Consider the following 27,184-nt stretch of genomic DNA (forward strand, 5'->3'; position numbering starts at 1 on the left):
TGACTTAAGAACATTAAAACTAAGTCAATTTTTTGTTGTTATTGTTTATTGAAGTTCGACTTGCCAGCAGATAATATACACCCAGTGCTCATCCCATCAACTAAGTCAATTTGATAGCTAAATGAAATCTTTCAATGAAAGAAGTAAAATCTACTTAGTTATTTTTCTGAAGTGATTTAAGACCAAAAAACAACCCCTGCTCTAAATAAATATTGCCGTGCAGAAGTTGAAATAGATTGCTGATATTTAACTGTTTTTAAATCTGAACTAATGAATTGAGTAATCTAGATAGACAAACTGTTTTTGTATGTTGTGTGAGTCCTTATTCAGAGATCAACACATAGAAATAATTAATTTTTTCCTTACCTGGAAGTAATAGTATCTAGCATGTTTGAAAATGTTCAAGGAGATGGGGTGCCTGGGTGGCTCAGTTGGTTGAGCATCCAACTCTTGATTTCTGCTCAGGTTATGGTCTCAGTGTTGTGAGATTGATCACTGCTCAGCGGGGAGTCTGCTTAAGATTCTCTCTCACCCTTTGCCTCCCCCTGTTTGTATGATCTCTCTCTCTCTAAAGTAAATAAATAAATCTTAAAAAAAAAATGTGCAAGGACCTAAGATGACAACAACTGAAGTTCCAGGTATGTTCATATTTAAGTGTTCAAGGTCTAACTTTCTTATAACTGAGGGGTTGTACAAAATATTTTGCAATAAGCTCTGGACTTTATTTCTCTTTAGATATCCCCAGATGACAAGAATTCATTAAATTTATGTCCTTTTGAAAAGTGCAGACTTTCCTGTTGATAAGAGAGTCATAAATGTTTTGTTTAACTTCATTATTATGAAGACTTGCTAGTGCTGAAAAAGGGTTAAATTAATGATGTTTTGGTGTGGTGACTTATTGTTCCTGAAAAAACTTGGGAACAACCTCTGTAAGCATGGGTGACAGAGTGGAGCAGAGACCTACTCTAGGGGAGTATGCCATTCAAGTCCTGAATGCCACTTATGCTTGAATTTTCCCTGCAACAAATATGTGGAATTGTTTTTGTTAGCTCATCTTTAGAAGATTTCAGATAGGTTTTTTAAGTTGACATATGTTTTTGAAAAGAACCAGAAATTTGCATACATATTTTTGATACATTTGCTGATTTTGAAACATATGAATCTTTACTATCCTAGGGAGGATGAAACATTGCACCATTTTGGCCTTGACCTAAGTGACTTCTGTCTCTATAAAGGATATAAGCAGAGGAAACACTATTTTGGTGTATTTTACTACTTACTGATTCTTTATCACTTTGATTATAAAGTTTCACCACTTAAAGAGATTTATTTGCCTTTAACAACTGAATTTGAAATTTGTATATATTACAGTAATAGGATGCACCTTTTGGTGCAGGCAGTTAAACCAACCATTGGGGTATTTGTCTAGGATAATATATTAGTACAGCTTTCCTAACTTATTAAAAAATCTTAATCTAAATAAATTTAGCACGAAAGTGTAACTATGAAATAACTGTTATTTTAAAATAGGTTTATGGAGCAACTTTGAAAAATAATTTTATTCCTATAGTTTGAGATCTTTTTTCACTAATCTTAACATGGTTAACCAGAATTATCTTTCTTACCATTTTATATCTGACCTTAATTTAAGCTTGTTTGATTATACTTATTCTTGCTGGATTCCTTAAAAGGTTAGAAGCAGACTGTGTATGAAATCAAAGCTTGACTGTGGAAAGTAACTCCTGCAAGATCTATTTGAGCTGATTAAAAACCTAGAACCATGTGTTTTCTGTCAGTCCCTTTACTATAGGTTACCCATGTTGCCTGCCCTCTCATCCAGGTCATGACAGGATGCCATATGTCTGTAGTAACTTCGTTGCTTCACCATTTCTCTGGACATTTCCTCTGCTTTGGTCTCTGAGCCCAATATTGGTAGACCAGCCAGTGAGGGATTAGCAGAGATCTTCTTCAGCAGCCTACAATGCAGCAGAAAGCTGTGTTTGTTGATGGCTCCTAGCCCACCTCGACTCCCTTGTACTCATTGCCTTCTCTCTTACCTGGTCTTCTGTGAATTGTTAGCCTCTTGGATCTCTGCCAAGTGTTCTGTCTTCCAGTATTGAGTAACATACTTGATCTGAGATCCAGGCCAGCCCTTTTGCTATTGGCTTTCCAATTCTGTGAATGCATTGCCTTCTCTTTCTAGAATAACCTATGATGGTCCTGGCTTCCACTATCAAAACTTCCAAACTTGACTAGCTCCTGAAAGTGAATCTGTAGTCTTGGTTCTGATTTTTTTGGCCTGTCTTGCTGCTGCTACACCCCCAAGTGAGGTAGAGTTTATTTTGCCCACAAGCAGGAGATGACACAGTTTCCTTGTTAATTTGTAATTTCCCTGATGGTCTGGTATTGTTTTTGATATACTATCATGGTGGATAGTGGTTTAGGATGGAATGGGCAATTCCAGAGATTTACACTTGACCCTTACTACTAATATCTTCTTCAGTATACAATTTTTGCAGTTAAGTTGACTCATTCCTACTGCATATTCTAGGACTGGGGAAATTATCATAGGATGGGTCCATGTCTCACTAGATTCTGTTAGATGGTTTCAGGCCAAGATTCTTTATATCACTTGACCTTCATAATTACCTAATTTGGTTGTGGACTTCAGTGGCATCCACAGTAATCTGTGGATCAGCATAAGTTTAGGGTAAGTATTTAATGATTCCCAGAAGGTTCAGGTCTTTCTTTTTTCCTAGACCTTTGGAAACTTTTGGGGAAAAATTCCTTATAAACACCAAGGCCACATTGCAAGGCCCCACTGCAAGATTCTTCCTCAGGGGGATATGGAAGGGCCTTTCTGTCAGGTGAGAGTTTTTAGAGATGAACCGACTGACGTCTAAGAGCTGCATAAGAGTTTTTAAAACCCACTATAACTGGTTAGGCTTATGCCTAGAAGACCTAAAAGTTTTTCATCTATGTAAGTCAAAGAATACCTTAGCAGGCTGCTCATCTATCTCACTTTCTGGGGACCTTCAGTCACTTAGTTATTGCCACAGATACCTATGACTTCAAATTCTATCTGGGGCACCTGGGTGGCTTAGTTGGTTAGGTGTCACACTCATGTCCTGATCTCATGGGTTGCGAGATCAAGCCCCACATTGGGCTCTGCACTCAGCAGGAATATGCTTGGTTATTCTCTTCCTCTGCCCTTTCCCCTCCTCTCTCTCTTTCTCTCTAAAATAAATAAATGAATCTTAAAAAATTCTGTCTACCAAATGTAGCTAGAAATCTACACCAGAAATTAGTATTTAATAAGTCTTCCACATGACTGACAATAAGTTTGAGGATCACTCAGAGTATGCTGGGAAATTCTATAACAAGGCTGCATTGGCTAGGGCTAGCAGCCACCAATCCAAGGCCATCTATATGGGGGAGATGTGTAGGAAGTTGATGGGTGTTAGTTGTATCTCCATGAGAGGATTTGGGAGGTCCTCTCAGCTGAGTGATTTTGGGGAGTGATTAAAACAGATTTGATATAGCATGAAGCAATGTCTCAGTGTAGTAATGGAAAGATATTTATACGGGAGATGGTTGAGTCTCTCAGACTGGGAAATTTGACAGTCCCCAGCCAGTCTCTTCTGTCAAGAGAAGATGAGTGGAATTTAGAGATTCAAAATCGTCAGTCGCATTCATTCTTGCTCAAATGCTCACATCCTATATTTCAATTTTCTGCTCCTTTCCTAGTAGCTTCATTATCTTGATATACAAGGTTTAGGGAATTTAGGTATGTAATAGGTACTGTTCTTCTCTTTTGGCCTAAAGTAAAGTGATTCCACAATTTTTATAATCATTACTGTTGTACTAGTGACTAAGTGGTATCTACTTGATCTAATGCCTTGCCTTCCACCTGAACACCATCCCCTGCTAATGCCGTAGATAATTCTAGGAGCTTCGATTGCACCACATACTGTTGATTATTTGCATCCTCTTTTATTCTGGCAAGAAGTTTATTCTAGGATCTTTCTGTGTGTATATTTCCCAAGAAACTTCTGGTACCAATTATTTTATCAGTCAGGGTACCAGCAGTAAACAGCACTTAGTATGTTCAATTTAGGATAGTTCTAGGAAAGTGTAATAAAGGGACAATTTATAAACATGTCAGGACAGGGAAACTACAAATGATAATGTAGTATCCTGGGGCTAAAAATAACATAGGCATTTTTCTACCCTTAAGTCTGAGAGGACAAAAAGTAGGAGTGATTACTAGAACTTGCAAGAGCAATTGTGTAGAAAAGGTTTCCTTAAGGAAAGTAGTAATCTTTGGTCACTTGATCTTTGGTCAAGGATCATAGCCAGTTTGAGGTGACTCTTCAGAGAGAGCCATAGGAATAAACACCTTGACTTTACTCTCCTCCTTTCCTCTTTGGGATTTCTAATTGGATATATCCAATTAGAAGACAGAGAACAAGGGATCTTATGGATGTAGTCAATATAGATTAGTCCCTTGGGGAAGGCAAAGAAGAGAAGGGTAGAGATGAATGTGGAGGTGGAAATAAAACATATCTGGCATAGAATGCCTTTCTCAAGTAACATTTGATTGGAGATATGAATTGAGAAGGAGCCAACCACTCAGAATGGCTGAAAAGTGCAATAGCCTTGAGGCTTGCTCTCAGATGATATGGCTAGAAAATTGAGAAGGGAGAGAATAGTGTTATCAGAGACATATGCTGGGGTCTCATGTAGTCTTGTAGACCATGAAGAAAATCTTGATTTGCATTCTAAGTATTAAGGAAGCTCTTGGAGGGAGTAACATGATCTGATTTATATTTGTTAAAAAACAAACATACTGACTTCCATGTGGAGAACAGATTAGACAAAAGGCAAGAGTAGAAGTCTGGAATTATGAAGTTATTGTACTCTAGGTGGAAGAGATATGACAGCTTGCACTAGAGTGTAGAGAGGAGTGTAGAGTGTCACAAAGTGAGGAAAGAGAAGAATACTAACTTTTAAAATTCTCTTAATGTTTAGCAATAGGTCTTTCTCACAGTACAAACTCAGTAATTATTTATGAAATGTTGCAGTTTTGATTTTTTTCCAATAGAATGTGCTTATTCTCTCTCATGTGGCTAGTAAAATACCCACCATATAGTAAATGTTACTTATTAAAAAATGTAGAAAATGGAAGAATTTGAGGAGGAGAGAACTAGAAATGTAGCATTTGAAAGCATAGGTATTCTCTAATTTCATAGTCTACTAAAGAAGGGTGAAGTCTGGGATGTGAATTTGGTAGTATACTATGTGTCAAATCTCTCCTTCTTCCCATTTCCTCAAGTTCATGTGCTCTCCAACGTCTTGGATGGTACTTCCTTTCTCACATCAGTTTATCTCCACAATTCCCCATTGTAATTTCTCTGATTGGAGGCAAGGGTGTAAATTAAACCTGAAAGGAGCATTGGCACCTTATTTCAGTACTCTAGGAAGGCTACATCTTTAGATAACAATCTTCTGCTTTCTATAAACTCTATAGAGTTTCTGTGTAGATTCTTCATATGGTGTTACAATTTTGATGAATGGACAGGAGGACTTGGTTTGCATAAAAATAGCATGTAATTTTATTTTAATAATAGAGAAATAGTAATTTCATGTGTGGCTGAGTTGATTTATTGATTATAAAAATAATGATATTTCTATAATTTAAAAATCACTCTCTTAATAACTAGATCAACATCTCATGGAATCCTTCCTGGACAGAAGAGATATTTACTCAAAGTTCCATTATATGAACGTAAACTTCATTGTCCCAGTCTACCTTTGTGTTTAAATTTTGATGAATTTGTCCGAAGTAAGGGAGGAATTCCAGAAAATTGTGACCCTCGAACATGGGCTCTTGATATGTTCTCTAAGGATAAACACCAGAAGACAACCACAAAAAAGAAAGCTGTTAAAATATCTATCCATGAAGGCTTGTCTGAAAGAATGAAAGAACCACCAAAAATAGAATTGTGTGATTCTTTGAAATCTGGTCTTTCTCCAGAAGTTATTAAATATTATGAATCTGAAGTGGAGATCTTGACTAAAGAAATAAATGATAAGAAAACATATCCTGCATTTGCATATTGCAGGCGCGGAGCTCTTTATAGGAAACTGGGAAAGTTACAGAGTGCCATGAAAGATCTACAGGAAGTAAGTTATTTAATCAGAATAACAATATTAACAATTTACACTTATAATCCTCTCTATGTAATAATTTCTGTAATAATTTCTATTAGAATTTTGAACCATGAATATGTGTAGTATACATGTGGGATTGTGAAATTATAATTATTGACATTTTCAAGTAATTGATATTAAAAACATTACATTTTTGTCACATTGGGAGAGTCATTTTATATTATGCACATAGAAAGCCACTGGGATCAATAGTGTTTGCAAGATTTATTTGACAAGATATCTTCCTTTAATCAACCAACTTTAATTGAACTTATACATATATTTTCTAGGCTATACTATTGGAGCCATTGTTTCTCAATGCCTATTGGCATCGGCATTTCATTTATCTTTTCCAAGACAAAATTAATGAAGCTTTGGATGATTTGAATTATATAAATAAATATAATAAAAATAATGCAGGTAGGTTGTGCAGACAATTATATTATTTATATCTTTACCTAAGCTTTGGTCATTTAGTGGTGTTATAAAGATATATACATTAATAGATATAAGCCTCCAAAAATGGTTGTAGTTTTTAAAAGTTAAATTTACTCTTGACATTGTATATATTGGACTTGTATGATTCTATACTGTTTTCAAAATACTCATCGTGGCTTGAAATGTTAATGTCCTTGTGTAAGTTACAATAAATGTGTTCCTTACTGCTCATCCCATAAGAAGGATATGAACTTAAAATTTAATTATAGAAGTGATTTATAAATCTTTCCTTGACCACAAATCTCTGAAGCATTGCAGTGTTCCAAGACTTCCTAGTTGGTTGAAATCTATACATTTGTCTTTATGTGCCATCCTCGAACTAGCTTCAATGGAACCAGAAAACAGAACTTTTTGAGAATGAGAAAATGTCACATTCATTTTTATTACCCTTTCATGCACAACATACCCCTAGAATATAACTTGAGCTTCATAAAATTTTTTGATCTATGCTTATTTCTGCCCAATTCCATAAATTTTTGTTCTATTATAAACATTAAAAGAGTATGAAACACTTCAGCTATACAAAAAGGTAAAAGATAATTTTTGTTACTTAAAATTGAAATTGAAAATGCTTTTAACCATAAGTGAGTATTTATCAGCCTTTAAGAACAAGTTCTGCATTGTTGAAATAGAAAAAAAAAACCCTTTAAATTAAATGGTTAAGAAAATATAATAGAGAAACATTGTTCTAAGACTTCCTTTTTAGAGGGAGAGGGATTAAAATTTTCATAGTTAATAGAAGGTCTGTAACCCTAAGTTTTACCTTTCTAACTTTTTTTAGAGGCATATTTGTCAAAGGCGGAAATTTTCAGGAGAAGAAAAGACATTACTTTAGCAATTCTGAACTATACCCAGGCAATTAAGTGCAAGCCCATGGAGGCCGATATATATTTCAGAAGGGGTGAGATGTATGAAATAGAAAACAAAGTACTGGCCATTGATGACTTTTCTAAAGTAAGCTGTATGACATATAATGTTGACAGTTATCTGTTTTATTTTATTTTATTTTAAATTTTTATTTATTTATGATAGTCACAGAGAGAGAGAGAGAGGCAGAGACACAGGCAGAGGGAGAAGCAGGCTCCATGCACCGGGAGCCCAATGTGGGATTCCATCCCGGGTCTCCAGGTCGTGCCCCGGGCCAAAGGCAGGCGCCAAACCGCTGTGCCACCCAGGGATCCCCAGTTATCTGTTTTAGATCATGATACTCTCATCCTGCCTGATATTCCAGCAAATCATTGAAATTCTTTCATATATGTTATGTAATCAAAACATTTATTTTATGTTAGGACCTAGGGCACTCAGTACTGGAATTGATAGTAACACTATGTCAATGATTTTTTAAACTTATAGTTAATGAGTGGATTTATGTCAGAGTTAGGCGTGGGAGCATTGAGACAACTCGGGAGGGGTGCAGCATGAATTTTCCAGCTCTCTCTCGAAGCATGAAAGAGTGGTTAAAGAAATTTTTGAAAATAGCTTCTTCCCTTCAAACAAAAGAGAAAATTATTTGCCACTTTTTACTCTTAAGACATGGCTGATTCTCTTCTGCATCAGATCTATCCGCTCTTTTTTTTTTTTAAAATTTTTATTTATTTATGATAGTCACAGAGAGAGATAGAGAGAGGCAGAGACACAGGCAGAGGGAGAAGCAGGCTCCATGCACCGGGAGCCCGATGTGGGATTCGATCCGGGGTCTCCAGGATCGTGCCCTAGGCCAAAGGCCGGCGCCAAACCGCTGTGCCACCCAGGGATCCCCAGATCTATCCGCTCTTAAAGAAACTGTGCTCATTGGTTCATTCATTCATTCACCACAAATATTTATTGACTAAGGCACTGTACAATGTAGTGGACAAATGTTGGTGAATAAAACAGACAATATTTCTTGCTTACATGGAGCCTATAGTTTAAAGGACAGATATTAAAGAAATACATACATACATTATTATAATTTATGATGATTGCTAGGAAGGAAATAAAGATGATGGGGGTAAATAGATATTTATTTAATTATATATTTATATTGGGGAATATCAGGGAATTACCTTAAAGAAGGAACTTTTAGCTGAAGTATTTTGAGGCTAGAGTCAGGCAAAATATTCTCCTGATTGCAGCAGAATTGTAATCTTCACCTCCTGACCTCACTCTAAATTCTAGTTTGCAGTACAATTGAGAATTTAAAAGTTATTCAAATAATTTAGCTTTCCATGTTCCCAGCTGCCCTCCTTCTTTATCCATGATGGTTAGCCACATACTTGACATTTTTTTTGCTTCAAGATAATATTGTTAATTTATTTCTGAAGTAGAAGTGACCAAAAATCTCTTTTGAAAATACTGAAATTATTAGGTTACCTATTCCTGTTCATTTCCTTCATGCATTGATTAATGCAGCTACTTGAGGTCAAACAAGCATCAAAATCTGTAGGTTTTTTTTTCTCATGTTTTAAAAATACTCAGTAGTCTTTGTGCATTGCTTCCCCCTCCACCCCCAATCAAGAGGCAAGGAGTTTACAACGGAGTATACAATGATTTAGTCTGTTTGTCCTTGCCTTGTATGTCAATGTGAAATGAATAAACTAATATTAATTCATTTCTTTTCACCATTTTAGGGACTAAATTAATACATACTTGATTTGATTGAGTCAGCCTTGATGTGATTTGATATGTATCATCTTTAATTAAGATAAATGCTGTGATCTATCAAATCTTGTTTTTTTAAAGATTTTATTTATTTATTTATTTATTTATTTAGTTATTTATTTATTTGAGAGAAAGTGCAAGAGAGCAGGAGGAGGGGCAATGAACGAAAGAGAGAATGTTAAGCAGACTCTGTACTGAGTGCAGAGTCCAACTCAGCTTTGTCTCATGACCATGATACCATGACCTAGGCCAAAATTAAGAGTCAAATGCTTATCTGACTGAGCCACCCAGGTGTCCTAAAGTTTTATCAGTAAAAATTTCACTGGCTAAAAGCCTTGGCTTCTTATATGTGCTGTTTTTTTTTTTTTTCTCCCTCAGAAAACCTCTCCTTTTTAGAATTTGGTGATAAATGCTCTCACTGAATACATAATCTTTAAAGATTTATTTATTTATTTGAGAGAGAGTGTGTGCGCCACCTAGGGGCAGATCTCAAGACCCTGAGATCATGACCTGAGCCAAAGCCAAGAGTCAGGCGCTTAACTAACTATGCCACCCAGGTGTCCCTAAAGATACTGTCTTTAAATGCAAATTTGAAAGTTTAGGCATCTTAAAGTAGTTTGCTTTTATGTAATCTGAAGTTACAAATGTAGTTGTAGTCCATTTAATTTGCTATGAGATTATTATATACTTATGTTTCTTTTCTTTTTTCATTATGTGATTTATTTTTGTGCCTCCCTTTAACACCCCTTGTAGTGTATTTTTTATGATCCCAAAAGAACAGATGCATTGTTGAAACGTGGAATGTTTTACTATGAAAATGAAAACTGGATTTTAGCCATACAAGATTTTACAGCTATATTAAATATAGATCCCCAAAATTCTCAAGCCAGGTAAAAATTATTTTAGATGTGGTTTTTTGAAATTATTATTTTTTTAATAACACATTCTCAGGAAAGAAATTGCTTGAAATACATCAGATAGCTCCTTAGAAATAGTGAAGTCAATTTTCAGTGCTACCAATGAATGAAAATCTTTACCTATATCCTAACAGTAGTAGGTAATTTAATTTAACAGGCATAAAATGACAATTTAGAGTTGTTTTGTTTGTATTTCCTAAATACTTAGTTGCAGTATCAATTTTAAATTATTGGCCTATATTTTTTCTTTAAATTTCTTTTCATATACTTTTTATTCATTGAGTGCAGAAAATTATCTACATAGATTTCTGTAATATCTTATTATAACTTTGATAATAAACTGTTTTCCCAAACTTGATGTGCATTAACACAGTTCTCATTTTGTTGCTTTTCTTTTAAACTAAGTTTTGTTTTGAAGAGATTTAAAATGTGTATACAGGCATACCTGCTCATTTTTTCATTCACAATTTGTTCAATATTGAAAAATGTTTTTAAAGATTTTATTTATTTATTCATGAGAGACACAGAGAGAGAGAGGCAGAGACACAGGTAGAAGGAGGAGCAAGCTCCCTGCAGGGAGCTCCACGTGGGACTCCATCCTGTGTCTCCATGATCACGTCCTGGGCTGAAGGCGGCGCTAAACCACTGAGCTACCCGGGCTGCCCAATATTGAAATTTTTTATAGTAAAATGAAACCTGCATCTAGAAAAGCATACAAATGTACAACAACTTAATGACGTACCACAATATAAATACCCATGTAATTATTACCAGGTCAAGAAACATTTCCAGCACCCTAGAGACCACTTTGTGCCTTTGCCTCCCCCAAAAGGGTAACCCTAACCAACACTCCTGGCTTCGATTTTAATCACTTCCTTATAGCTCTTTATAGTTTCATCACATAAGTATGTTTCTAAATACTCTTAGTTTACTTATGCCTGTTTTTAAAAGACTTTTTGTAAGTTGAATCATGTGGTGATATTCTTTTTATGTCTAGCACTTGCTGCTTCACCTTGCACTTTTATGTTATAGAGACGGCTTCTTTCCTTAAATGACATGAACTGACCTCTGCTAGCTTCAAATTTACTTCTGCAGTCTCCTGCCTCTCTCAGCCTTCAAAGAATTGAAGACCGTGAAGGCCTTGCTCTGGATTAGTTTTAGCTTAAGGGAATGTTGTGGCTGGTTTGGTTTTCTGCCCAGACCACTCAGACTTTCTCCATGACAACAATAAGGCATTTCACTTTCTTAACATTCATGTATTCACTGGAGTAGCACTTTTAATTTCCTTCAAGAACTTTTTCCTTTGTACTCACAGCTTGGTTAACTGTTTGGTGCTAGAACTCTTGCACCAAACATCAAAGTAGTTGGAGAATGAGATTAATTGAAGATATTGTAAGATGGTGCTATCTTATGGAAGACCTTATATGTCATCTTAAAGAATTTGGCCTCATTCCATTGTCAATAGGGGTTTGTTGAATGTTTTTGAGAAAAGAGATCTTTAATATCTGATGATCAAATCTTATTACTCTAGAGCTAGGAATGGAGTAAAATAGTAGCACAGATATGAGCTGATGAAGATCTGAAGTAAGAGGCAGGGGAATCAAAATAAGGAAACACTAAAAAATCAGTGTGTTTGAAGAATTGACATGATTTAATGGCATCTTACAAAAATATTACTAAAAGTTTATTCAAATTTTAAGTTCAGAATCATGTATATGCTGAAAAATATTTAGGATTATTCTTAGCAAACGAAATAATTAAAAATAAATATAAAATTCTTGTATTCATTAGAAAATAATACATTTTTAAATGATGGGGCAAAAAGCATTTTGTTGTAGGATAAAATATTCTAGGTTTCAGGATGTCTAGTGCTTTTTTTAAAAAAATATTTATTTATTTGAGAGAGAGAGCATGAGTAGGGAGAGAGAGAAGTGGAGGGGGACAAGCAGACTCCCTGCTGAGCTGAGCATGGTGCCTCTAGAGGCTTGATCTGTGATCACAATCTGAGCTAAAGTCAGACACTTCACAGACTGTGCCACCGGGTGCCTCTTTGGATGCTTGGTGCTTTTGAAAGACCTTTGTTACCGCTCTGCCAACGTACTAGCTGTACTCTTTTCTCCAAATTATAATTGGTTTCATAGTATAACTTTCTTGAACATGTCTTTTATCTCCTCTTCTTCCCCGCCTAAACTGGATTTATAACCTGCTAGCTTATTACTCCTGTTTTTCCTTAATTGTCTATTTTATTTCTAAAAGTTGATTTTCTTTACATTATTAATTGATTGAAAATGGAATTTTCAGGAATTGGTATAGGTCAAGGAGAATTTCAAAATTGGAGTCAGAAGTTAATAGAGATAAAATCCAATCACACAATTGATGAAATACATTTCATTAATGTAAAGGAACCTCTCATTTTTTGGGATGTATCTTCAGTGCCAGAGAAAAATCTAACAGCTCCACTCACTGAGCCCATTTCCTTCAAAATGGATTATTTGGTTTTTCTAGAGAACAGTGTTATATAAATTAAGTGTGACCGTTTGGGTACTCAATAAATAATAAAAATAAATAAATGTCATATTGACACACCTCTCTGATAAGTGCAAGTAATATTATAAAGTTACTAAGCACATAATTAGCATATAGCATGTTATTAATAAACATGTAATAATACAATAAAGTATAATTGATTTATTTATAAAAAGTTCTTTTTTTGTTATTAACATCATAAAACTTTTTTGGGAAGCAAGAGGAAATAATAACAAATTGTTATTCAAATACAAAATTTGTTGCAAAGGTTTACCAAAAAAGAGAAAATGTGTATTTTGCAATATATATTAAAATGAATTTTTTCTTTTTCTAGGACATACAGAGGAAGAGCATATTTTAAACGGCAATTTTATAAGCAAGCAACTCAAGATTTTTCTGTTGCAATTCATTTAGATCCTAATAACTGGTTAGCATTGTATTATAGAGGTTGCTTATTTAGAAAGAGTAACCCTTTTAGAGCACTGCAGGATTATAGTGTTTCAGGTATGTCACCCTTAACTGCACATATATAGGAATTTGATCTGAAGTTCAGCAGTTCACTTTCATAGAATGTAATACTAATATGAGACTATTAGTATACTATGTATATTTTTATGTAATTATATATAACTTTATATTAATATATATTTATGTAACATATTTTCCTATATATTTATAAGCTACAATGGTTTAGCCAGAAGTGTTCCTAGTATGCCCTTTTAGTGGATGTGAATGTGTTTCTTATATGTGTGTGTAACTTTGGCAATGAGAGAATATCATAACAAAGAAATATCTTTCTATATGTTGAGTCTGAGGTTATTTCTGGAAATCCAGGTCTACTTTCTAGCCAGCTTGTCAAAAATGGCAATGATTTTTCCTAGTGGGCTATGTTCTACTTCATAGGTCTGGCCCATTGACTAGTCAAATTCAAAGTCTTTTAACCCTTAAACTAAAATGCGCTTTGAGATTCCTTAGTGATAGGATGCCAATAGTTAAAAGTCGCCATTTCCACTTTACCTTATATCAGTGTATTCTTGGCATATAAATATGCCCAGCACAATTCTGGGCATAGAGTAAGTGCTCAGTAAATAGTCCTCAGCTGAAAAAATTAGCCCATTGTGATGGATAATTCTAGCCAGAGACCAATCCTCCAAACATGGCTGTGTTTCCCTGGGTGTAAAGTGCTAGAATCCCATAATTCTAGATGAGGCAGTATCTAGAGATTAAGAGACAACTAGATTCTGTTTGTTTTTTTTTTTAAAGATTTTATTGTTTTATTTGAGAGAGAGAGTCAGAGATAGCAAGAGAGAGAGAATGAGCAGGGAGAAGAACGAAAAGCAGGCTCCCCACCTTCCATGAATATTCAAATGAAGTAACTCAGAGTTTATTTTATGTGCTGAGAGGAGTCTGGTGCTCTTCCTTCTATTTCCAAGGATTTTGGAAGGGAGGACTAAGTTAAATTTTTGTTTAATTCTCTTGTAATCTTTGCATATAATTTCTGCTCTCTGATTCTCCATTTTTGCTTATCCATACAATTCTTGTGGTTACTGTTCATGAACATCTTGGGGTTCAAAGCATAAATTTAGCAGAGACAATTCTAGTTTGAAGGTCAAGCACAGCCTTATTTCTTCTGTCAGCCCTGTCCATCTGCCATCTGGCCAAACTCCTTTCTCCTTGTCATCTCTAAAGCCTTGGGCAGCCCCAGTGGCACAGCAGTTTAGCGCTGCCTGCAGCTCAGGGCGTGATCCTGGAGACCCTGGATCGAGTCCCACGTCGGGCTCTCTGCATGGAGCCTGCTTCTCCCTCTGCCTGTGCCTCTGCCTCTCTCTCTCTCTCTCTCTCTCTCTCTCTCTCTCTCTCTGTGTCTCTATGAATAAATAAATAAAACCTTAAAAGAAAATTAAAAAAAAATAAAGCCTCTTTCCCATACTTCCCTCTACTCCAAGTTGTGCACTCCTCACTCTCTCTTTTCTAGGCTGTCACAATAATACAAAATCCCTGTTATTTATTTATTCAGAGCAGACCAGCTTGATTTTGGCTTTATCCTTTTCTATAGGCTAGCCTAAAGAGTTTTATCTTCCATAGTCAAGAAGGATCCTTAAGACAAACGTTATATGTTCTCATTCATTTGGGGAATATAAATAACACTGAAAGGCAATAGAAGGGAAGGGAGAAGAAATGGGTAGGAAATATCAGAAAGGGAGACAGAACATAAAGACTCCTAACTCTGGGAAACGAACTAGGGGTGGTGGAAGGGGAGGAGGGCGGTGGGGGGGGGTTGTGAATGGGTGACGGGCACTGAGGGGGGCACTTGACGGGATGAGCACTGGGTGTTATTCTGTATGTTGGCAAATTGAACGCCAATAAAAAAATAAATTTATTATTTAAAAAACAAAAAACAAAAAAACACTGATATAGGGCAGCTCAGGTGGCTTAGCGGTTTAGCGCCACCTTCGGCCCAGGGCATGATCCTGGAGACCCTGGATGGAGTCCCACGTCGGGCTCCCTGTATGGAGCCTGCTTCTCCCTCTGCCTGTGTCTCTGCCTCTCTCTCTCTGTGTCTCTCTTGAATAAATAAATAAATAAAATCTTAAAATAAAATAAAATAAAAAATAAAATAAGATAAAAAAGAAAGAATAAACAAAATACAAATACCCCCCCCCAAAAAAGAAGAAGGATCCTTAAGATATTTTTCCAAGTAATAATAATAACTAACATTTATTGGGCATTTTACTACTTGCCAAACACTATTCTAAATGCTGCACATGGAATGTCTCAATTAATATGTAGAATAATGCTATGAGATAGGTATTATTTTCATCCCTGATGAAGAAATGGAGGCACAGAGAAGTGAAATAATTCTAATATTTTTTTCTTTGGGAAGAGTTTTTTTAATTTTCCTAAAGCAACCACTGAAGCTGAAGCTGACTTGCTCTTGGCTAGCCAATCATACTGTGAATAAAGTAGTCAGACTGCCTTCATGTGATTATTTAATCTGTATGATCATTGCTTGCACTAGATATACTGTATGATCATTGCTTGCACTAGATATACTGTATGATCATTGCTTGCACTAGATATACTTCCCAAAATTTAGTACCATGAATATTTGTTCTGAGACTGAAAGTGCTATGCACATTTTTGGGAAAACTTTCCTTTCTTAGGCCAGAAAGGGCCTGAGGGGCTTAGAAGACATGGAAGAAATGTTGTGAAAAACCCATCTAATTCACTAGCATGCTTTTAAAAGTGAAGGGAAGATTAGTAAATGAAGAGACATGTGATGACCTCTAGACCAATTACTGATGAGAGATACACACCTGCAAAAAGATTCTTTTTGCCCCACACTCTTATTATTTGGGACATGCATAGTCAGGTTGCCTGCTTGAATTGCAAGTTCTGCGTGCCATGGAGTAGCCTCTTTGAGCTGTCCTTCCTGGTTGCTGAGTATTATCCTGATCTCTGCCATCTGCCCCAGTCTGGAGTTGTACCAGTTGTTTGGTATGCCCTCCTGATAATTAATGCATCAGTAGCAATGCCCTCCTGATAATTAATGGCATCAAGGGCAAGGGTGCCTTTCTGACTGCAACCCATTGAATTGAATCAGAGTTTAGATTCCATCTTTGACATTGACTTGCATCATGACCATGTTCAATGTACCTAGTGCCTTTGCACCATAATCTGTTCATCTTCTTCATCACTTCAATCTGAAGTGAGTGAGCTATCCAAGATTACCACCAGTATTTCTTCCAGTTTTAATGAGTTTATGAACCTTGATAGCCACACTGTTACTTATAAACACATACATTTTTTATATGAATGCTATTTCTAAATCGCCAAATAAATACACTTATCACAGACATGTTTTATAAAATGTCAAAATGTAAGAATAAGCAATATGAAGGTAAAAACAAAAATATAACTCAGATATGTTTGTTCAGAACCTGAATAAGATATATATTTTTATTTTTAAGCTCTCATAAATGATGGCTATGAGAATCTTAGTTGTTTTCTACATCGGGGCATACTCTATACGGATCTAAAACTTTGGTTGCTGGCAATCTGTGACTTTGAAACTGTTATTTCTCTAGAAAGGTATGTTTTTCTTTTATTCTTATTGATTTCACTTTTGTATAAAGAAAAAAAAACAAAATGAAAGACAAAACCTTTTCCTCTCATCATTAATAACCTTGTAAAATGAGACAATTGTAAAGCAATCTTAGAATTAGAATACTTACTTCTAAAATAAGACTACTTCTAAAATAAGACCTGTTCCCAACATCGGTTTGCCTCAGATATTTTTGCAAATTTTAGAAATTGAATGCATCTGAGAGGAGTCCAATCCACAGATAGTAACATAAAGTTAGTGACAGCAGCATGGGGAAACTCAAGTTAGAGCTTTTTGAGGTTAACTTCATGAAAAACTGTCACCAACTTTTAAAATAAAGGAGAAAATATTCTGCTTGATATTGCTATGCACAACATATGACTCAATAGGAGGAAACTCTATTTAGAACATCTGACTTCATTTTGCATAGTAAAGCAAAAGAAAAAACAAATTCCATTAGAATGTAGGTTCAGGAAGAAACAAAGACTGAAAGTTGCACACACTGGTCAGAAGCATCAGCTGTGAAACACAGAATGAATTAATTTCCTTTCTTTTCAATGAAACATTCATTAAACTGAAAGGTGTAAAAAAAGTAACAAACCATGCCAATCCCATGCCAACTAGCAGACTGTTTACCTAGCTTATTGAAGGTAAACTTTAAGGTAGACTCAGAGAAGTCATGGAAAATGGCTCCATAATGGCCACAGCAGTTTTCTTTTGGATATTTTTGAGCCAGGAAGGGTAGGGAGTTTCAATTGCAAAAAAGCCAAAAAATGGGCAGTACAAAATTTGATGTTTTTTAGGCAAAGGGTCCAGGCTTCTAAGGAAGCTGGGCTATAGGATATGTAGTTCTCACTTTGAAATAGAGGCATCACACAAAGTAATTTCTAAACCATTTCTATATTGAAATTTTTTTTACTCTAAGACAAAAATGCATTTATTTGATATAGAAAAGAAGCTGGGTTAATACCTACATGGAGAGGGTTTTTAATCCCAGACTTTAAGAAAATTACTGTTTTTCTGTTACTCAGGGCAACTACAACATAGCCTGAGGTGAAAATTTAAATTGAGAGGAATTGAGCTTGCAATTCAAGATTATCAAGATTAAGTTGAGGAAGAGTGAAGTATTGCCTGGGGACTTCAGGAATTCTTTTCTTAGCATAAACTCTATAAATGTTGATTCTCTACTAAGGATTTTATAAAGGTGTTTGTAATTTTTAATAGAGAATAATAGTTAATTGATTTACTTTGCTTTAGTAAAACATTAAAAAACCCTGATATATATTGATGTATGTATTTTACTAGGTTCATTCAAAATTGAAAAACATTCGGAATAATTAAAATGTCTAACAAGATTTTGCTTTCTCATTTTTTTTAGAACTGTTATTCTGGCTTACATAAATATTGGCCTCATACATCTACTATACTTGGATAACTACTTTGAAGCCACTTGGCATTTTTCTGAGGCTATTAGACTTGATCCTTTATATATTCAAAGCTATATTTGTCGAGCAGAAACCTATCAGAAGGTATTTTAGGTTTTGAAAGTTTTGATCTTTTTTTAAAAAAAGATTTAATTATCTGGATATCTACCTGTTCAATATAATTTTAGTATATTAATGTATTTGTTTTCAGTTAGTTATAGAGAATAGTGCATTTTCAAGCAATAAATATTAAGGAGATGTAGTAAACTATAATTACCTATGTATAAAGTATGAGACATGAATTTTTGTCTTTCACTTAAAAATAATAACTTTTTTCCTTATTACAAAATTAATATATATTTATTTCATGTAATATATGTATGCAAATAAGTTTAAAACCATAATTTTATTCTCTAGAGACAACTACTATGAACATTTTGAGTCTATTAGTTTTGAGAGTGTGTATGTGTCTCTGTGTGTGTGTGTGTGTATGTGTATGAGTGAGTGGGTGGGTTTGTAGAATGCGACCTGTGCATATAATGAGATCTTATTCATACTTATCTTTAAATTCTTAAGAAATTTACAAGTTATTTAAATTAAAAAAATGTAATTCATCTTTGGTGTTATGACATCAAACAATGTAATAAATAGCAAAAGTCCTCCCTGATTCCAACCAAATCTGACTTTTCCAGAGATAAATGCTACTAATTGTTGTTTCTACCTTTCAAGATAGATATCCCCATCTACCACTCCACCTCTAATCATCCTGTCCAAGACACTCATTCCTCACCAGGGTTACTGCAGGGACCTCTTGGTCTTCTTGCTTCTGTTCTTTACTACTTTTTGATGGATTTTCAACACAGCAGCCATAATGATCCTGTTAAAAACATAAGTCAGATTATTTCACTTTGCCCAAAATGCTTTAATAGCTTCCCTTGCACTCAGAATAAAAGCTAAATCCTGAAAAAGCTAAAGGCCTACAAGAGCCACAGTAGTTGGTTCCTTATTACCTTTCTTGTAGAGGACTTTGTCCTCTACAAGTCCTCTGATCACAAGGGTTGCAGTTAGATAGTCTAGTTTGTACTGTGGTTAAACACATAGACACACACACACACACACACACAAACTCCAAAACACTTAAAAATCACTGTAATAAAATGACAAAAGTTTATTTCGTACTCAGACTGTTTGTCCATGGAGGGTTGGCTAGAGGGTCTGTTCTCCATTATCCACACCTGAGGACCCACTGTGACTAGAGTCCCACTCAAAGTCTTTCCCTCCCTGATTATGGAAGTGGAAGACCCAGGGCAGACTTAGTATTGTCCCCAGAGAAAGTTTGCTCTTAACTATTGTTGGGAACATACTTATGATCAGTGGTCCTTTTGCTTAACTCCATGTTGATGGAGCTAAGGGCTTTGGGCGAAGTTGGAACTTCCTCTGGGCACACTTAACAAACCAAAGCACCAGCATGATATCAGGGTATAAGGACATATGCTCAAAGTCTCATTATTCTGTGGAGGAAAAAGTCTCTATGCAGTAATGGTTGAATAAATTATGTTGTAGTCACACCATAGAATATTATGTAGTCAATAAAAGAGTAATTAGAACTATACTAGTTGACTTAGTGGGGTTTCCATGAGATACTGTTGAATAAGAAAAGCAAGAATCAGAAAAGATGTCAAGTGTGTATAGTATGATCCCATGTAAAGAAAACAATGGCAAGTCAAACCCTGTGTTTATATATAGAAGAATGCATATACCTATGTGAGTTCAGCCTCCAGAGTGAATCTAATCTAAGATTGCCTGGAGAAGTCCCACCTCAGGACAGCTTATAAAGTTCAGACAGTGAGCCTCCATCTTTCCCAAATAGACTTTCCTCAATGCATAGATATTGGAACAGGTGGAACAATGCAGATACTAAGATGGCTTATCAGTTATACCAAGCTGAGCAGGGTCAGCTTGAGAAGCAGTGAATTTCCATAGAAATTCTCAAATTTATTTAAACACATCTCAACCCCCCTACTTTTGGGTTCCTTCTTTTGAATCCACCCACTCTTTCCTCCAAACAGCTTGTAGCATTTCAACAGATACTGCCTACTTCTGCTCACAGATTGGTTCTGTGCATTCTCCTCTTTGTATCACTATGTCATTGTTGTAAGAGGAGTTGCTGATGTCCTAGGATCATTTTGCTTGGGTCTCTATAGTCCTCCTTTTATGATATTCCCAGTGACAGCAGGTTTTTGTTCCCACGTTTGTACAAATCCAGATCATGCTCCTGAAGCCTGTATTAAGGAAAGAATCAATGTTTACTTTTCATTATATGTTAATTTTAAAGATATAATTTCCATTATCCTTGTATTTTGTTTTGTTCATTCATTTATTTATTAAGTGCAAGCTTATTTTTCCTCTCTTATCTTTTTAAAAGATTTTATTTATTTATTTAAAGGGAAAGAGTGTGTGTGTGTGCAAGTGGGTGGGGAGAAACAGAGGAAGAGGGAGAGAGGATCTCAAGCAGACTCTTTGTGCTGAGCACGGAGCCCAATGTGGGGCTCGATTTCGTGATCCTGAGATCATAACCTGACCTGAAATCAAGAGTTGGTCACTTAACTGACTGAGTCTCCAGGTGCCCATTGACTCCATTATTTTGAAGCGGAATTTACCTTAGTTTTTATTTTATCTTCCTTTCTAGTTTAGTAGGAAAGGTGTTCTAGTTGAAGGAGAAAGGCCAAAAAGCTAATTGGGAAGGGAAAACAAACTAGAAAGTATGATATAATCACATTTATGTAAAATTATATATATGTGTGTGTGGGTATGTGTAATCATTCTTCAAAATTAAAGATAGATGGTTTTAGAAAAACCAAAGACTTTGCATCACAAACTTCTTAAAAACTTTTCTGTATCCTATTTGCTTTGATGATTCTTTAAAAAATGTGTATTGGGAGATGTTTTTGCAAAATTTCTGTACTGAAGGGTGGGAGGGAAATAGAAGGAAGGCAATCAATATTTATTTTAAGCAAAGTTTCTGTTTATTGCTCAATAGTTGCATAAATTGAAAAAGGCGGTAAGAGAGTTATCTCGTGCTATCCACCTTCAGCCAGATGGAATCCAATTGTATATAATAAGGTATGAACATAGAAATGGAGTTCTTGGGATAGCTTAGCACATGAGCTAACTGTTAGGATCATTACTTGCCTCTTGATCCGTCTAGCCTCCTCTTTTTACACTTAATCTCCCAGGAATGACCATCTTCCAACTAGCAAGTCAGATATAGCTACTGTATTTATAACTTATGTTATAAAATAACCAAATCCTTCTCTTTGCTGTATCTTTGTATCAAAACACAGCTGTTTAAAATGTGGTATGATCCAGTAATCCCACTACTGAGTATTTATCCAAAGAATACAAGAACACAAAAACAGAGATGTATATACGTCTCTTTGTTTATTGCAGCATTATTTACAATAGCCAACCTAGAAGCAGCCCAAGATAGATGAAGGGGTAAAGATATGTATATATACAGTGGAATATTACTCAGGCATAAAAAGAATGAAATTGTGCCATTTGCAACAATATTGATGGATCTAGAGAGTATAATGCTAAGCAAAATAAACTAGCCAGTCAGAGAAAGACAAATACCATGATTTCATTCATATGTGGAATTTAAAAAGGAGAGAAAAGATACAAACCAAAACACAGACTCTTAACTATAGAGAACAAACAGATGGTTACCAGAGGGGAGATGGGTGTGGGGGGACAGGTGAAATTTTTATGGCTGAATAATATCCATTGCACATATATACCATATCTTCTTAAAAATTGAAGTGTAGGGGATCCCTGGGTGGCTCAGTGGTTTAGCGCCTGCTTTTGGCCCAGGGTGCGATCCTGGAGTCCTGGGATCGAGTCCAGTGTCAGGCTCCCGGCATGGAGCCTGCTTCTCCCTCTGCCTGTGTCTCTGCCTCTCTCTTTGTCTATAATGAATAAACAAACAAACAAATAAATCTTTAAGAAAAATTGAAGTGTAGTTGGTACACAATGTTATATTAGTTTCAGGTGTGCAACATAGTGATTCAATAACTCTATACCTTGTTCTGTGCTTACCGCAAGTGTAGCTACCAAACAAATAATACTATTACAATACTATTAACTGTATTTCCTATGCTGTACCTTTCATCTCTATGATTTATTTATTTCATAACTGGAAGCCTGTACCTCTTTTGGCCCATCCCCCTATCCCCCCTTCTGGCAAGCACCAGTTCTCTGTATTTATGTGTTTGTTTCTGCTTTTGTTGTTTGTTCATTTGATTTTTGGATCCCTTATATAAGTGAAATCATATGGTATTTGTCTTTTTTCAGTCTAACTTATTTCACTTAGCATAATACCTTCTAGGTCCATTCATGTTGTCCCAAATGGCAAGATCTCACATTTTTAAATGAATGAGTAATATTCCATTGTGTGTATGTATGTACACACACACACACACACACACACAATATCTTTACTTATTCATCTATTGACGAACACTTAGATTGCTACCATATCTTAGGTATGGTAAATAATGCTGCAATGACATAATGGTGCAAATATTCTTTTGAATTAGTGTTTTCATTTTCTTTGGATAAATACTCAAAAGTAGAATTGCTGGGCCATATGGTATTTCGATTTTTAATTTTCTGAGGAACTTCCATACTGTTTTCCATAGTGGCTGTACTAATTTTGATTCCTATCAACAGTGCACAAGGGTTCCCTTTTCTCCACATCCTCATCACTACTTGCTATTTCTTGTCTTTTTAATAATAGCCATCTGACAGGTGTAAGATAATATCTCATTGTGGGTTTGATTTGTATTTCCCCAATGATTAGTGATGTTGAGCATCTTTTCATATACCCATTGGCCATCCACATGTCTTCTTTGGAAAAATGTCTATTCAGATCCTTTGCCCATTTTTAATCAGATTAATCTTTTCCATGTTGAGTTGTATGAATTCTTTATATATTTTGAATATAAACCCCTTATCAGATATAGCATTTACAAATATCTTCTCCCAATCAGTAGGTTGACTTTTCATTTTGTTAATGGTTTCCTTTGCCATGCAAAGGCTTTTTAGTTCAATATAGTTCCATTTGTTTGCTTTTGCTATTGTTTCCTTTGTCTGAGGAGACAAATCCAAAAAAAAAAATATTGCTAGGGCGAATAACAGTTTTTGGCCTATGTTTTTGTTTAGTTTCAGGTTTCACATTAGGTAAAGTCTTTGATTCATTTTATTTTTGTGGTGTAAGAAGGTGTTCCAATTTTATTCTTTTGCATATAGCTGTCTAGTGTTCCCAGCACCACTTATTAAAAAGACTATCTTTTCTCTATTGTATAATCTTGCCTCCTTTTTCATAGATTGACTGACCATACAAATATGTGTGTATATCTGGTTTCTCTATTCTTTTCCATTGACCAATGAGTATGTTGTCTATTTTTGTGCCAGTACCACACTGCTTTGATTACTATAGCTTTTTAGTAAATTTGAAATCAGGGAGCATGACATTTCCAGCTTTGTTATTTCTCAAGATTACTTAGGCTATTTGTAGTTTCATACAAATTTTAGGGTTATTTGTTCTAGTTTTATGAAAAAAGCTATTGGTATTTTGGTATGGATTGCATTGAATTTCTATATTCCTTTGGGTAGTATGGACTTTTTAATAATATTAACTTTCCATCTATAAACACTGAATATCTTTCCATTTATTTGTGTTCCATTATTTTCAGAGTACAAATCTTTTACCTCCTTGGTTTAATTCATTCCTAGGAATTTGATTCTTTGTGAAGCAATTGCAAATGGGATTTAAAAAATTTTCTCTTTCTGATCATCCATTATTTAGTGTGTAGAAACATAAAAGATTTTTGTATATTCATTATGTATCCTGCAACTTTACTGAATTCATTTATTAGTTCTTATAGTTTATTTTCAGAGTCTTTAGGGTTCTCTCTATATAGTATCATGTCATCTGTGAATAATGAGAGTTTTACTTCTTCTTTTCTAATTTGGGTGCCTTTATTTCTTTTTCTTGTCTGATTACTGTGGCTAGGACTTTTATGTTAAATGAAAGTGGCAAGAATGGGCATTCTTGTCTTATTTCTGATCTTACTAGAAAAGTTTTAGTTTTTCACCACTGAGTATGATGTTAGCTGTGGGTTTAGAGTATAAGATTTAAAATACAGATAATAGGAAAAAAATTTGAGTATTTTTCTTTCAGCTTCACTTTTCCTAAATTGTTTTTCATTATATCTGCATGCTGATTAGTCTATTTAGACTACATAAAATGCTTATTATAATTTTTGCATTGTTTTTATCATTCATATGTAAGAATAAGTATTATAATTACAAAAATTTTAATAACTTGTTATAAGAAATTTACTTTAGAAAAATTATTTTTAACTGCTTAGAATCAAAAAGGTATTATTTCTTCCAGAGGACAATATCTTCTTATGATGAAATGTTATAATCTTGCAAAGTTTACTATTTATCAAGTAGCAGAAATGAACAAAGGTAAATATAAATAATGAAAAATTATTATTGTCTTAATTTAAAAATAAATATTGCCTAAAAATGTTTACATTGTTTGCAATAGCTATGTATGGATAACATGAAATGTTTACTTGATCAAGGATAGATTTTGAAACTTTATATCATCAGTTTCACATATACATAGTCAACTATTAAATGCTTCATAATGAAGTGAATTTTGTGAGAGATTATTATAGGAGATGTCAGGGTTATACTTTTATTTTCTAGTTTTTGTTGTCTGTAATTGGAATGTCTTATTGTTTGTTGGTGGTGAATAGATTTTAGTATAGTATTGATTTATTACTCCATATTACAAAGGTAAATTATTGAATTGCTTGACTTCCTTAAAATAATTATATTCTAAATCCTAGATATTTGGCAAAGGTATTGATAAACTTTCTTTTCCTTTTAGGTCTCATTGAGTTGAGTCCTATACAGCAAGCACTCATTTATTCATTTTGTGAAAACCATGACAAAGCCATTCAGGTCTTGGATAGGATTACTTTGAATAGGCCTGAGCTCACCATGTATACTCTATTAGCAAAAGCCCAAATGAAGGCCAAGAGAAACAAGGTGAAAAGTCTTGTGTAACACTTATTAAACCTATTAATAGAATTTTTATATTGTGCTTAGAATACTAAGGCTTACATACTTTTTAAATAAAACTAAATTATAATATTCATTTATTGATTCTTGTGTTAACACTTGGATTATTCCTTTTCCTCTTGAGAGTAGGGCTGTTATAAATACTCTTTTTCATGTTTTCTGTTAACATGTGGAGTAGTTTTCTAGGCTATATTCTTAGCCTAGAAATATTTAACTTTCGAATGTGAATATTTAACTTTCAATAAAGTGACACATTATTCCTAACTCTGGGAAAAAACAAAGGGTGGCAGAAGGGGAAGTGGTTGGGGGAATGGGGTGATTGGGTGATGGGCACTGAGGAGGGCACTTGATGGGATGAGCACTAGGTGTTATACTATATGCTGACAAATTGAATTTAAATAAATTCTTTTTAAAAAACATACAGATATTTTATTGGCTTCTTAATAAAATTATTTTTCATTAAAAAAGAGAGTGACACATTATTACATGGGTTTGTACCAATTTATTGTCCTACCTGTCATGTATGTGTGTGCCTGTTGATCTGTATCTTCTACTGTAATTGGTTATCAGGCTTTATTATTGTCAATTTGGTAGATAAAAACTGGTGTTTCATGTGGTTTTAATTCACATTTCTCTGTTTGAGTACAGATTGAATGTCTTCTTATATGTTTGTTAACCACTCATATTTCCTGTCCTATCAACATCTTAAACATATTTTTTGTTTGTCTTGTTCATATTGATTTTAGGCATTAAAAAATTAAATTGGTTGATAGTTGTGTGTGCCATGCATCTTGCATTTTGTGGCTGGTTTTACAGAGGTTCTTAATTTTAATATAGTAGCATAAATATATTTTTTTATCATCATGGGTTTAAAAAATTCTTGTTTAAGAAGTTTTTCCCTATCCCAAGGTCATACAGATATCCTTCCATATTTTCTTTTAAAAGCTTAAAACTTTTGCTTTTTCCATTGAAGACTAACTTAAGTTGATTTCTTTAGTATGAGATAAGTGATAAAATATCAATTTTCCCTATATGGATATTCAAGTGTTCTAGTATCATTTATTGAAATGTTCTCTCAACCCAAAGATCAGAAGTGGTACATCTATTGGTTATAAGTATTCATGTATGTGCAAATCTGGTTTTGGGCTCTCTATTCTGTTCTTTTGGTCAGTTTCTCTATCCCTGACCCAATAGAAGAATGCCTTTTTTTTTTTAAAGATTTATTTACTTATTTTTAGAAGGAGAGAGAGAGTGGGGGTGGGGGACAGAGGGAGAAGGAGAGAGAAAGAATCTCAAGCTGACTCCCCAATGAGCCCCAGGCTCGATGCAAGCTCAGGACCCTGAAATTGTGACCTGAGCCAAAATCAAGAGTAGGATGCTCAACCAACTGAGCTACTCAGGTGCCCCTACAATGTCTTAATTATTATTATAGTTAATTATTATAATTTTATTGTTATTCTTGATACCTGGTAGAGCTAGTTCCTATACCATATTCTTCTCTAGGAAATTCCTGGTTATTCTTGGCCTTTACTTTACTATATACATTTTAAATTCAGCTTATCAAGATCTGTTAAAAAAATCTGTCAAAATTTTGACTGAATTATATTCAATCTCTAGGTTATTTTAGGGAGAATTGACACCTTTATTATATTGAATTTCTTTTGGAATATTCATATTTAATTTAACCTCCTCTCCCCCTA

The 27,184-nt window shown here is 34.6% G+C and overlaps 2 protein-coding genes across 2 annotated transcripts in view; both read left to right on the plus strand.

Moving 5' to 3' along the window:
• The first annotated feature begins 3,590 nt into the window (after positions 1-3,590).
• On the plus strand, positions 3,591-16,896 carry LOC140599246 (uncharacterized). Its single transcript, XM_072760478.1, has 5 exons — positions 3,591-3,685; positions 5,724-6,186; positions 6,504-6,633; positions 13,129-13,298; positions 16,766-16,896. The coding sequence occupies exons 1-4, from the start codon at positions 3,591-3,593 to the stop codon at positions 13,206-13,208; spliced, it is 768 nt and encodes a 255-aa protein (XP_072616579.1). The 3' UTR covers positions 13,209-13,298; positions 16,766-16,896.
• Positions 16,897-20,812: 3,916 nt separating this feature from the next.
• LOC112935365 (tetratricopeptide repeat protein 6) overlaps positions 20,813-27,184 on the plus strand; it is a 42,780-nt gene continuing 36,408 nt past the window's right edge. Inside the window, exons 1-3 of the mRNA XM_072761466.1 lie at positions 20,813-21,446; positions 24,784-24,860; positions 25,291-25,451. Coding sequence (XP_072617567.1) covers positions 24,800-24,860; positions 25,291-25,451 — 222 coding nt within the window. The 5' untranslated portion in view covers positions 20,813-21,446; positions 24,784-24,799. The remainder of the gene's footprint in view (positions 21,447-24,783; positions 24,861-25,290; positions 25,452-27,184) is intronic.

The sequence above is a fragment of the Vulpes vulpes genome, chromosome 6 (genome assembly GCF_048418805.1).
Source record: "Vulpes vulpes isolate BD-2025 chromosome 6, VulVul3, whole genome shotgun sequence".
NCBI lineage: Eukaryota > Metazoa > Chordata > Mammalia > Carnivora > Canidae > Vulpes > Vulpes vulpes.

What these genes read in the sequence shown, in the direction of transcription:
- LOC140599246 (XM_072760478.1), top strand. Translation starts at nt 3,591, where the DNA reads ATGGTTGAGTCTCTCAGACTGGGAAATTTGACAGTCCCCAGCCAGTCT. An exon ending in CCATGAAAGATCTACAGGAA is followed by an intron (nt 6,187 to 6,503) that starts GTAAGTTATTTA and finishes TATATTTTCTAG; the next exon opens with GCTATACTATTGGAGCCATT. An exon ending in ATATAATAAAAATAATGCAG is followed by an intron (nt 6,634 to 13,128) that starts GTAGGTTGTGCA and finishes TTCTTTTTCTAG; the next exon opens with GACATACAGAGGAAGAGCAT.